The 13,200-nt window shown below is 47.0% G+C and overlaps 1 protein-coding gene across 1 annotated transcript in view; it reads right to left on the bottom strand.

Moving 5' to 3' along the window:
* Positions 1 to 955: 955 nt before the first annotated feature.
* HS3ST4 (heparan sulfate-glucosamine 3-sulfotransferase 4) overlaps positions 956 to 13,200 on the bottom strand; it is a 419,481-nt gene continuing 407,236 nt past the window's right edge. Inside the window, exon 2 of the mRNA XM_032430648.1 lies at positions 956 to 3,001. Coding sequence (XP_032286539.1) covers positions 2,365 to 3,001 — 637 coding nt within the window. The 3' untranslated portion in view covers positions 956 to 2,364. The remainder of the gene's footprint in view (positions 3,002 to 13,200) is intronic.

A 13,200-nucleotide genomic window follows, 5' to 3' on the forward strand; every position in this document is an offset into this window, starting at 1 on the left:
GTGAGTGTAATTGAGGGGCTGAGTCAAGTATGTCCACCCAGCTTAGAAGAGATGAGGGTAAGGGTAGGTTGGTATAATGGTCCCTCTTGGCTGGTAGAAAAATATCTTTAAAGCCTTCTTAGAATCAGATGCTCCTTGGACTGTTGTGAGATTAACCCTTACCTAGTTCCCACTGAACTCCCCCCCACCACCAAAAAAGAGAGACCATGTTTGTCCCAGGAAGCCATGACACCCTGGGGGCCATTTCTTTTGGGAGTAATCCCCACAAAAGCTTACAAGGAGGACAGGGCCGAGAATGACAGGGCAAAGAAATAAGCAAGCAAGACTTGCCTCCATCTGTTCTCAATCCCAGCTCTCGTAAGAATATTTTTGAAAAGATAGGTGCCTAAGCTCCACCCTAGAGCTCCTGATTCCACCAGAAGTGTGGTCAGGAATGATGGTCAGGAAGCTGTAGCCTGAAAAAAGCCCCACAGCTGCCCCGATGGGTAGCTAGACCCACTCTTTGCTCTGCTCATACCACAAGGCCCACATCAGCCCACAAAACACTGTTCTGTACTAGCATGCATTTTCTTCTTTCAAAGAGATGGGTTTGTATGTGCCTGTATGTGTTTACCTGTATCGTCTTTTGCTTTGGTGGTGAAAGCATATTTGCTGCCTTCGGTTCAAAAACCACTTTCTTATCCGGCAAAAAATTATTTGTAAGGTTGTTTCTGAGTCTAGTGTATCAGTCCATTCCTCGCCAGGGTTAGTTAAGAGAGAGAAAGCCGCACTCCTTACAGAGTCACTTCCTTTGTGCTATTTTGAGAATTATCTGGCCCTGAAGACAGAATCTCCCATAAGATTCTCTAATCTGGGGCTTTCTGGCCACCCCGGAGGAGGAGGGATCATTCCAGAATTCGAGGGTCAGGGTGGGGTTGGAGGTGACCAATACAAACACACCATCAAAGCCCATCAATCAGGTTGCATTAAGCTTTATAACAACACAATTTTCATTTAGCGGGAGAAATGAGTTTAATAACAGGTGAACAGACTTAGCTCCCCCCACTCATACATATTTCCAAATTTACTAGAACAGTTCCTGGTTTTGGAGATCTGTGAACAAGTGCTTGGCGTCAAACGCGGCCTTTTAATCAAATCAGAGTAAAGGGAAGGGACACTTCGTTCAGCAGCCCTTGATAGGGGTGTCCACAGACAGCCCTTGCCCTCCCCCGCATCCGCAGACTGGATCTGAAGACCCGCCATAGATGGAGGGTCTGTCCCTGCCCCAATGTGCCATATATGAAGAGAGTAAGTGAAGCATCAGATGACCATGAGGAGGACATGGTGGGGCAAACAAGAATGGTGACTGATCCCCTGTTGGTTGTGTTGCTCAGGATTACTCATAATGGAAGACATGCCAACTATCTGGTCCTTGCCCATCTAAGGACCCCAAGGGACAAAGCCCATCCTGAAAGCATTCCTCAGAACTGTGGTGCTAAGGGTCTTCACGTACGGAGACCTCCCACCAAAAGATACGGCCTTCTTTCTTCACCCCCAGAAATAACATTTATCTTTACCAGCCTCAGGGCTCGGAACTCAAAGGCAATCATATGGCTCCGAGAACAGCCATGCAGGCCTGATTCTATCACGAGGGCCTATGCTAAGCTTCACCACAGCCCAGGACCCTCCTTGGAGGGCTCTCGGAAAGAAGGCTTCCAAGGGTGTCAGCTTTTATTTTTGTGTTTTTTTGTTTTGTTTTTTGTTTTCTGGTGAGGAACGTGCATGCCTCTGCCTTCATAAGGTGAGGAGAGGGGATGTCAAAGGGTTGTGATTGAGACCTTTAAGGAGAAGGCTAGAGACACCTCAGAGAAAGGACCTTGCTCCCTAGGAGTCCTGGAGCACTCAGCCATGAGTAGAATTCCGGAGAGATGCCAAAGCAAAGGTTTGTACAGCAGAAGGCTGTGCCAGATGCAGGGCTAGGACTCAGGCTTCTAAAGTGGCCAAAGTAGACCTTCCTTCCTCTTTTTTTTTTTTTTTAATCACTTAAAGAAACATTCCTGGCACGGTCTCTGACCTTGACAGCTATTTATCCTGTCTTTAGACTCTATTAATTAGCAGAAGACAAGAATTAGCAGTGGCTCCTGGTGGCCATCTGGTCAACCAGATGCTGCTGCCCCGGCAAACCCAATGCCTCCATGAGGATGCCATGGGATCCATCCCTTTGCCTAAGCCTACAGTGCTGGAAGCAATCCCAGCTAGACAAAGGAGGGGGTCTACTTGGCACTCCAGCGAGGCTGAGGCCACAGACCCCAGTGGGGGGGATTTCAGGACTCAGGTAAGGAGCCTCCTTAGCTATTCACTAGCCTTCCCTCTGCTTCTCTAACCTCATTTGTCACCCTCTTCCCGTTCCCACTGGAAATCTTGACCAGTCATTTGGTAAAACATCATGTTGAAGGGCTTGTAGAATTTCTGCAGTCTGTGGATCACATCGGGGTCGATGCGGGGATGAGTCCGACCTTTGCTCTTGCCTAAGCATCTTGGGGCACTGCTGTCTTCTGGCTTCTTTAGACAAGGGAACCCCTTGGTTTTGTTGAAATAGAAATGTTTTTCAGTCACGACACGCTTGAGGCCTAGAAAATCCTGTACTTTGGCCATTTCCCCGGCAGGGTCCACTATGAGTCGCTCACCACTGACAAAGAGGATTTGGGAGAGGGGGAAATACTGGAGCCAGTTTTCCAGGTGCAGAGCATAGATCCCTATTCGAATGGCACTCCAGGAGGCGTCGATCAGCCCTAGGGTCCGGTTTTTGAAGGCCAGCACCTCGAAGGTGGGGATCTCGGGTTTCTTTGACAGCGTCTGGGTATAGTCAGAGATGGCCCTGGTCACGGGGTTCCTCACCACCACGATCAGTTTGATGTCCTTGGCCATGGCATGGATGCGCTTGGGAGCCTCGTTTGTCACGAAGTAACTCGGTGTCTTCTCCATGGTTACCTGCCCGTCCAGAGTCTTGGGCATCACATTTCTGGAAGAGGGAGGGAAAGGAAAGAGAGTGGTCATTCCCATCCAGAACCGTTTTAACTGTTCGCACAAAACGTGTGACATAAAGAGCCTCATGGGGAGCTACAAAATAAAATTCATTGATAAATCCTAAGGATTCTTTTTAACTCTATGTCCCACTATGGCTCTGATTATGGTATTATCAGGACAGGCAGCATAAGGCTTCTGCCTTCATTCTTGGGAACCTCATACACCTGGGTTTCAATTGCAGCCCTATCTCTTACCAGTTACATTCAACGGAGATATACTCTTAATTTCTCTATGTATTAGTTTTGTGTAATCTCTGAAACAGAGGTAATGACAGCACTTACTTCGCACTGTAGTAGAAGGATTAAGGGAGATAACACTTGTAAAGCATTTAGCACAGAATCTGGCACGTGCAAGAGCTTAATAAATCAAGGAAATTACTATTGTCGTAGCGGCTTTTGGAAAATGTTTGAGCACCCCAAGAACTCAAAGATTATCTAGACTAGGGGTTGGCCAACTACTCCCTGCCTCTCATTTTTTTTTTTTTTTTTGTATGGCTCGCAGCTAAGACTGATTTTTAATCTCTAAACGGTTGGGAAAAAACCCAACATAATAATAATAACATTTTGCGATGCATGAAAATTATATGAAATTCAAATTTCAATGCCCATAAATAAACTTTCCCTGGAACACAGCCACACTCCTTCCTTGATGTACTGCCCTTGGTTGCTTTCGTGCTACAGCAGCAGAGCTGAGTATTTGCAACAGGGACTTTAAGACAGAGCCAAGCATATTTACTCACTGGCCCTTTAGGAAAACGTATGCTGAGCCTTGACCTGGTCCAAAGGCACCATTGTGCAAATGCAGAAATGAAACCTAGAGACAGGGAACCAGATAGGCTTTGTGACCTGAACCAGTTCAATCACGTCCCCTTATTCTCTTCTGTAAAACCCTAGAGCTCACCTCAAGTTCAAGTTCAGAATAAAATGACATACAACGTGAAGGCATCCAGCATGGGTCTGATTGTAGAAATGGAATTCTTCTTTACATTGCTCCCCAGCTTGCCCAGTGAGCCAGTGGTAGATCCCACACCATGTCTCTCGGTTTCCTTCCCTAGGATGCATCTCCACACCCACCCCTCCATCTGTGTTCACCTTCGGAATGGCCCCGTCCCATTTGGGAGCTTCAAGACATTAAAGGGGTTTTGATGCTATTTGTCCCCCAGTTCCAATGTGGCAGGCCTATCGATGATAAAAGAGGCTCAGGATCCTATTACACAGTCAATTTGCTGTAGGCATATGTAGACCAAAGTTAACCGACAATAAACCTGTTATACCCGTCGGTACAGCAGGCCATCGGCCACCATGTGTTCCATTAAATCTATTCACTTCTGAGCCCTGCACCAAAGTGGTACATTTAGGATTACACAAGACCTCTTTTTTGTGATGACATGCTTTTAAATGTCTCAGCTAATAAAACTTAATACAGACGAAGATCCCTTAGCTTCCCCTACTATAATTAAATTTATTTACTATCGCGTGTGTGGAGAAAGAACGACTTTTCTTTTATCTCTAATTCACATGCTCTGTCAATAATTAATTGCTACTGGGTTTTAAGCTTTCTTGGCAAGCACTTTTATTAGGCAAGAGGAATTTGCCCAGTAGAGAGCTTCACATAGAATCAGATGTTGTCAGCGCGTAATGGCTGGACAGCCAGAAGTCTTCAGATCAAAGCCATAGCCCCAGCCACAGTCGTGCTTGTCTTGGACTAACGTATTCTCCAAAGTGGTTTGAACACCTTTATGTGCCTGTTGGGCTCTCACCAGATTTAACTGTCTCCTTCGGAGGTGCAGGGCTCAGGAACGCAGAGCCTTTGGGAGTCAGATGTGCAGGATTGAAGAATTTCTGACTACCCTCACCCCTGGGAAATCGATAAAACCTGAATTTACTCTGAAGTTCGGAGGACCTCTAGGAAGCGTCCTTAATCCACACTGAACCCCAAGTTTCTCATCTCAAAAAAAAATAGGGCTAAGCAGAGTGCCTCCCTCCTGGGATTATAACGAAAATTAAATGTGATAATGCAGATAGATCACTTAGAATAGTACCCGGTGAATACCAGAGTCTTTAAAATGTACACTAGGTCTATAAGACCATCGGCACAGCAATTCTTAGAGAAAAGCAAGGAAAAAATACTTCTATTTGACCCAAACATGGCAAAGCTGAACAACTGAACGAAGGAACGGGTCTAGGGATAAAGGCTATTCTCATTCAAGCCCATATCACCAACCACACTTCCTGACCTGGAGGCTGGTGATGGATGAATTCAGCCTGAGTTCAAGGAACATGCCGATGTCCTATTTTTATTTCAACTGGAGAGATATATTCTCTTAGTATGAAACTCATGTTGCATTATGAAAATATTAAATAAAGACTGATGTAAAAAAAAATACCTGAAGACAAATATTTTTACATGGCCCTACCCAGATTTTTAATCCCTTACATATACTGTTGCTTGTTTATTTCGTGGCCTTTTTTTTTTCTTTAGTGCAAGAGTAGCTGCTAGATTTTTCTTTTTTTTCTTTTTTTAAAAATTTTATTATGTTATGTTACTCACCATACAATACATCATTAGTTTTTGATGTGGTGATCCACGATCCATTGTTTTCGTGTAACACCCAGTGCTCCATGCAGTACGTGCCCTCCTTAATCCCCATCACCAGGCTAACCAATCCCCCCTCCCCCTCCCCTCTTTTCTTCTCTTTTGTTCTCTGCCATTCACTTCTCAGACCTCGGCGTTTGTTTGTTTTTACGATGGGCCCCTTTCAAATTCATCTCCTTCACTTTGGCTAACTGCTGCGATCTGTCAAGACGTGTAGGGATCTCAAGTCTTTATCTGAAGCATCTGGGATGAAAGGACACCCCACCTCCAAGCCAGTGTGTGCCCAGCTCCGTGCTCAGTGCAAAAGGGAACGAGAGGAGGGGTGCCAGGAAAGGCAGAGGGGAGCAGAGGAGTCTAAATGTCTTTGATCGTGTTATAGATGAATTAAATAAAACATGTCACTGAGGGAGAGGTCCGGCATTGGGGCACACGTGGTGAAACCATCTCATTGAACCAAGAAAGAGCCGTGTGGTATGAGCTACCCAGGATTTGTTGTCAGTAAGAAGATCCACAGGAGCTGCTCAGCCTCTATGAAGTAGCCATTCCCCCTTCCCGGAACGGATTCTGCACCAGTTATATTCATTCATTCACGAATTCCTTTTCACTCTGGCAGTCCTTGCTAACTACCTGAATCATAGAGCTTAGAATACTGTCATAATAGGATTTGTTCCCCAGCCCTTCCTGGCTAGTCTCAGTCCCTTGAAGCCACGGGCAATGTTCTATTCACCTATGTATCCCTTGGATCTAACCCAGTGCCCGCCACATATGGTGGCCACCCCCTCACTCTCTGGGGTTGTTGGATGAACCCAGGAATGGCATACGGCTGAAAGCCTGATCCCTGGACGCAAGCAGAACTGGGGCACAGCTTGGAGGGCATGGCCCCTCTAAGTAGATTTTCCACGCACAGAGGTTCGGCGTGAGTGAGTTCTGTGCTATCCTTGTCTGAAAGACCATGCACTTCAGTGTGGACCATATGGGGAGAAAACACCGCGCCTGGGCTTGGAACAGCTCGTTAACAGTATCTGGGGTGCTCAGAGCAGCTGTGACATCAACGTCAACACACAGGCCTGAAGCGAGAAGCATTCTGCAAGATCACACATCTGCTCTCATAGCCCCAAATGTTTGTGAGCCACCAGCCAACGCACTCACCAGCCCCCACTCCGGCTCCGGGGGGTGGGGGTGCTTGGCAGAGCACAAGCCCTGTGTGAGTGCGGGTCGGCGCTCCAGGGGCCTCTCTGGAGACGCTGCCAACAAAGGTTACCACCCTCTGGTCACAGAGTGCTCGCTCTAGGCTGTGGTCTGGATCCAAATTCTGATGCCGGACCCACTTCTCTAAGCACTTTCAAGACACTGGACTCTCCAGCCTAGTTGGTTAAGCGCACAGACTCCAGACTTTCCGAGTTTGGATCCACTTACTTATTAGCTGTGTGACCCTGGGCGAATGACTTAACCCAGGTAATCTGTATCTCAGTCTCATTATCTGGAAAACAGGCATCATACTAATAAAATCCATCTCGGAGGGATTTTATGAAGATGAAGTAAGTTAATATCGAAAAGAGTCCCTTATACAGAGAAGGTTCTCAATACATTAGCTGTGAATGTTGAAATAACTCTCTTAAGAAGACACTACTGTTATCCCCATTATAGAGGTCTGGAAACTGAGGCCCAGTGAAATGGATTTGTTTGCCCAAAGTCACAAAAGTGGAGTTGAAATTCAATCCCAGGTCTGTCTTGCACCATAGCTAGCCTGAGCTCTTTGTGGCTGCCTTACAATGCTTAACAGAACTAGAGAGGCTGGGCAAGGTCATAGGACTGGCCCAAGGTCACTCTGCTAGTGGGTGGCAAAGCTGAATGTTAAAACAAGCCTCATTATGTTATGTTGTAAAGGTGGGCTGTCACTGACCTACCACTGGGAGTTACAGAAATTCAGGCCAGAATCCCCAGAAATTCTTGCCAGATCAAGCTACATCGTTCAATTTGTGATATCTCTCTCTGGGGCCTCCTCAATTGAAGCAAATGGATACCATCATGAACGCCGAGGGAGAAAGCAATCACCCGTGTTAGATATAAAGTGCCCATTCTCTCTGGAAGGGTCAGTGGCAGAACTTGCCTTTGGCTTGCCTGAATTGGAGGTACGTGGGCAGCTCACATTTTCCCAAATGCATTTTCCCGTGGAACAAATGGTGCATAAATTAGCAATATCTTCTGAGCCCTCCTGATGAACTGTAACCAAGAGAATGGTGGTTAGAGCAAGGGCATGAGGTAGGACCACTTCCTCCACATCGAGGAAAGAACTCACCTAGAAAGTCAATCGAGCTCTTGCTGTTTGCCAAGCCTGGAACAAGGGAGTTCCACACGGTTCTCCTGGCTAAAGCTCACAAATACCATAGGATTCACTGAGTCTGTTATATAGACGTGGATCTGGAGAGCTGGGGTGACCTTGAACCCTGTCCAAGGACACATAGGCAGGACTATGCCCTGCCCAGTTCTCTTGGAAAGTCCATCGTGCTTTTTAAGCCCAGATTCAGGAATCCTGGAAATCTCTGAAGGCTGATATTCAAACCATTTGGAAACTACCTGTCTTATATAAAAGACCCGAGAAAAGCAGCATGCCCTGGGGCCATATGACTATCAGCCAAATTGAAGCCAAGAAAGCAGGGATCTTGAGTTAGAGCTCAGACTTAACAACTAACTTGCTGAATGAATTGAGGACAGGGATTTTTCTTTCTGGAGCTGCACAATGAAAGGGCTATGTTAATATCAATCCTCTCATTAATCCCATCAAGTTTTTTTGGTGCATCTTATGCACCAGGTGTTGGGTATATACTGATAATCATGCATGCCTGGTACCTGCCCTCCATGGACTGTAAGTTCTTTGAAGGAAAGGTCTGAATAGCCCATGTTTGGTCTGTGGCTCAGATGGGACATCTCTGTTGTGGGCAGATGTCGCCTTTCAAACCAAACAATCCCCACCGAGTCTCAGCTACATTCCTGCATGACCACAGGAGGAGAAGGAGGAGACGAGAAGGTGCGGGCAGAGGAGAGGAACAGAGGAGGAAGAGAAGTAGCAAAGAATGAAGGAGATTAGAAGGGAGGGCAGAAATAAAGACAAGAAGAAAGGCAGAAGTGAGGAAGGAGGAGGAGAAAGAGAAGAAGGAACTGGGCTTTGAAGGAATTTAAGTAACCAGAAAAAAAATGAGGAAATCAGCCCAGTTTTAAATGACACATGGCCACATTGTGGGGGAAGAAAAGCAAACCCAGGTCTTAGGCATTTTTGTTGTTTTAAAGTTTGGGCCAGGCAGGTACAGCTATTTTAGGGTTAGAAGGTTTAGGCTGGTCTTTGTCAGGGAGGCGGTAGGAGTGTGAGCCCTACTGAAGTAGGCAGAGAGGGTAGATACTCCTTATTCCCCATGTTCTCAATGAACCAACTGAGGCTCAGAGAAGTTTCGTGTCTTGACTAAGATCATACAGCTCCTCTGTGGCAGGGTTGGGATTTGAAATCCAGCAGAGCCTGTGGTCCTCACCACTCTTCAATGTGACAAGGAGAGGAAGGTCCAGAGCGGAGCTAGAGCCTGGAGGCAGGGACAGACTATCAACCTCCAGTGGAGAAACGAGGGTCCAGTAGGCATTCTTACCCAGAGAGAAACCTAGCATAAGAGTTAATAAGGTCTTAAGATGTGGTGGGACATGGGTAGGATCAGGGAGAGCAATACTGAGGAACTTCCTCCTAATGGCTTTGATATTCCCGACGTCAGAAAACTAGGGCCATTTGCTAAGCTTGAGGGCCTTGGGAGTGGGGTTATGGGACTCAGAGCAGATGGAGCTGGAGGATATATTAATAATTTATGCATTATAGTGACGTACGGAGAAATTATCCTGGGTTTGGTTTTTGCCCTGGGAGACTCATCTGGAAAAAAAGGCAGGGAATTCATCGCTACCTTCACTCCCCACCCCAACCACCACCACCATACATCCCTTGGCCCTTGGGTTTCAAGAAAGGTTTTTATTCTAATACAAATTAAACTTGACCTGAAACCCACATGACGAGCCTGAACAGAAGTCCTCTACTTATCATTATTCAGAGCCACCTCTGACACCTTTTGTAAGGCAGCCCAGGGTCCTAAGGAGATACGTTTCTGAAGACATCATCACAAGTGAATAAGGCAAGTGTCTGGGATATCCATAGATGCCAGCAACCAGAAAGGGGAAGTGAGGGAATAGGAGAACATATTCCACTCTGAGAGAAGAATTACTTGGGAAAAGATGCTCCTTATTCCCTTCTGGGGACTGCCAAGTGTCATGAACCACATGGGGTGGCACTTATCTCAAAAAATCAGAAGTTAATGGCACCACATAAACTAAGTCTTTTTGGGGCCAGAGACACAATACAAGACTATTCAAAACAGAAAAAAGGAACACCTCTTTCGGGCCAGTTCCAGTTCAACAGTAAGCTGACACACAGCTATTCAGAGGTGGTTCTCGATCTCCCAAATGAGTACAATGAGGACTCCACAGTTTTTTGGTTTTTTTGTTTGTTTGTTTTTAATCAACCCAATGGTGTTTTCACTCCCTGAATAGTCGGGAGCTGGTCGGAATATTAAGATCTCGAAACGCATGTTCTTGGATCAGGCCCCAAAGAGAAACTGGTGCCAGGCAGACTGAGGACTCACAGAACCTTCTCTGGAGCTCAGAAGAAGACTAGGTGTTCTAGGCATGCCCAACTGCCTCTAGAGGGTGGAGAAATGCCAGTCTATCACGGAGGGTTGAATGCCTTCCCTCGGATTTCCATATTGATCTCCTATCCTATACATGTTTCCCTTCACTGGATCTGAGTTTTGGAACCACTTATCCAAATAATTATACGTTTATTATTGTCTATATCAGAGCTATATACAATTAGTGTTTCTTCACCAGAGAAAGCCAAGATCACTATGCTGAAACAAATTTTAGCCAAAAAGCAAAAGAAAAGTACCCATTCATGTGTTGCTAGGCGCTGTGCTAGAATCGGGAGATAAAACCAAGAGCAAGATCTTGCCCTGAAGAAGCGTGCATTTTTGTGAAATAGTAAGAATAGTTTAAGAGGTCAGTCCTTGTTTCTGAGAATCCATAGACATGCATGAGTTTCGGGTTGGGAATCACTGGCCAAGGGTCAACTGAATCCCAGCCCTCCCCCATCGCCTCCTTCAGAAGCTTTGCTAAGTGCACGGTCATCCTGACAAAGGTGTGTGTGTGACCGAGCATTTAACTTCAGGGTTCCATCTCTAAACCATCTGAGCAAACCCACTGCATGCCTTTGAACCCCCGTTCCATCTTGGTTGAATGGGGATAACATCTCCTATTCATTCACAAGAAAATGTATCAGGCGTCCTGGTAGAGAGCACGGGTACCTAGCCGTTCTTGCTGCCAGTGTAATGTAGCCCATAGTAGGTGCGAACAAATTTATTTGTTGAGCGAGGGTAGGACAATGGCCCTGCCCCAATTCTGAATCTGTAGGAATACCGTAGTTTGCCTAATAGAGGCACCCCTATGTAAATGATGACTCTGAGCCACAGAAACCCACCTCTCAAGTAGGCGTTGATACAACCCACTCTTAGAGCACCAACAGGTTGGTTGGGCATATATTCCAGTAAATTACTAGAACTCTTTCTCTTTGCCACCCTGAGGTGCCCAAGCATTTGGGAAGCCGCAGTCCTGGACAGAACATGGCCACTTTGGGGGGCCATGCCTCATTTTATGCAAGTTGTAGGAATCACTTCCATTTCTCCCTGTTGTCTGACTTTCCCAGTGCCACCACCCGTCTTTGACATCGATGAGACCACCATGGGATGGAAGTGAACTTTTTCAAATGGTTTGATCTAGAAAACACATATGGAGAGAAAGCAACTATGAATTCGACAATCCTTTAAAATGAATTCAGATTGCCCCGGGTGTGTGTGTGTATGTGTGTGTGTGTGTGTGTGTGTTTATATGAGATTTTTATTGATTTAGATTCTACTCCATGTGTGGCATCTATAGGGACAGGGAAGTCTTTTGTAATAATTCTCAAGCCCACAGGTTGGAAGCATGGTTCTAAAATCTAAACCATTTTCTGCCTATAACCTCATCTTCATCCACAGCTGTCCCTCCAGCTCTTTTCTCTTTTGTTATTGGACCATCTCGCCCTGGAGGTTCTAAGACAAGACGCTCCCTGACTTTGAATCCGTGAGATTCGGGAACACATTTCACCTGCCCCTGCCTGGGGTTTCCACCCAGAGCGCCCCTCTCTGATACTTTATTCATACACGTTCAAAGAGCGCCCCACTGCACGTCCTCACACACCAATCTCCGTTAGCTGTTTTACTGTATTTTCTTTCCTCCGGCTCAGCGTTTCAAAGGGCAGGTGCCACAATTAAATGATGATTATGGAAGGGGGCTGAGCAAGATGGCAGAGGAGTAGGAGACCTGGATTTCCTCTGGTCTCAGGAATATAGCTGGATAGGGATCAAACCATTCTGAACACCTACAAACTCAACAGGAGATCGAAGAAAAGAAGAGCAACAACTCTCTGAACAGAAAAGCGACCACTTTCTGGAAGGTAGGACGTGCGGAGAAGTGAAACCGAGGCGATATTCGGGAGGATAGACAGCGGGGGAGGGGCCTCCGTCGGCCGCTTCTGGCAAGTGATAGAGCCGCGGAGCACAAAATCAGAACTTTTAGAAGTCCACTCCGCTGAGGGACGTCACTCCGGTGGCTAAGCGGGGGGTGGAACCCTCGTGGGACAGTGTGGTCTCAGGACCCTCGGGGTCACAGGAAGACTGGGGGTGCCTGAGTGTGGCAGAGCTCCCAGGTATCGGAGTGGGGAAGCCGGCTGCAGAGACAGAGCCCAGGCGCGGGCTCTCAGCTCGGGGTTGCCATAAACCATGATCCGGGGCACAGTCGGGCCACTGCTCCTCCAGCAGGGACCCAACAAGCGGCAGATCCGGGGAGACTCACCTTCTTCCCCCGGGAGGAGAGGCGCGGGAGCGCACCACAGGGATCTGCTGGGTTTGGAGACTCCACACGGGGTCGGGTGCCAGATAGAAAGGCGCGGTCACAGGCCGGGTGAGCACAGAGTGTGGCCGGAGACCGGGAGACGGGAGTGACTGACGGCTTTTCTCTGGGGGCGCACTGAGGAGCGGGACCCCGAGTTCTCGGCTCCTCCGGGGCGGAGATTGGGAGGCCGCCATTTTCCCTCTCCGCCTCCAAAGCTGTACGGAAAGCTTGCAGGGAACAAAAGCTCCCAAGAGCAAACCCGAGCAGATTACTTAGCCGGGACCGGGCAAGGGTGGGGCAATTCGGCCTCCAGCAAAGACATTTGGGAACCACGGCAACAGGCCCCTCCCCCAGAAGATCAGCAAGAACAGCCAGCCAAGACCAAGTTTACCGATCAATGAGAACGACAGAACTCCAGCGCTAGGGGAATAATGCACATAGAATTCATGGCTTTTTTACCATGATTCTTTAGTCTTTAAAGTTATTTTTTTTTTAACTGTCTTTTTTTTTTTTTGAATTTTTTTTTTT

Source organism: Phoca vitulina, unplaced genomic scaffold (assembly GCF_004348235.1).
Source record: "Phoca vitulina isolate PV1807 unplaced genomic scaffold, GSC_HSeal_1.0 scaffold45, whole genome shotgun sequence".
Classification (NCBI taxonomy): domain Eukaryota; kingdom Metazoa; phylum Chordata; class Mammalia; order Carnivora; family Phocidae; genus Phoca; species Phoca vitulina.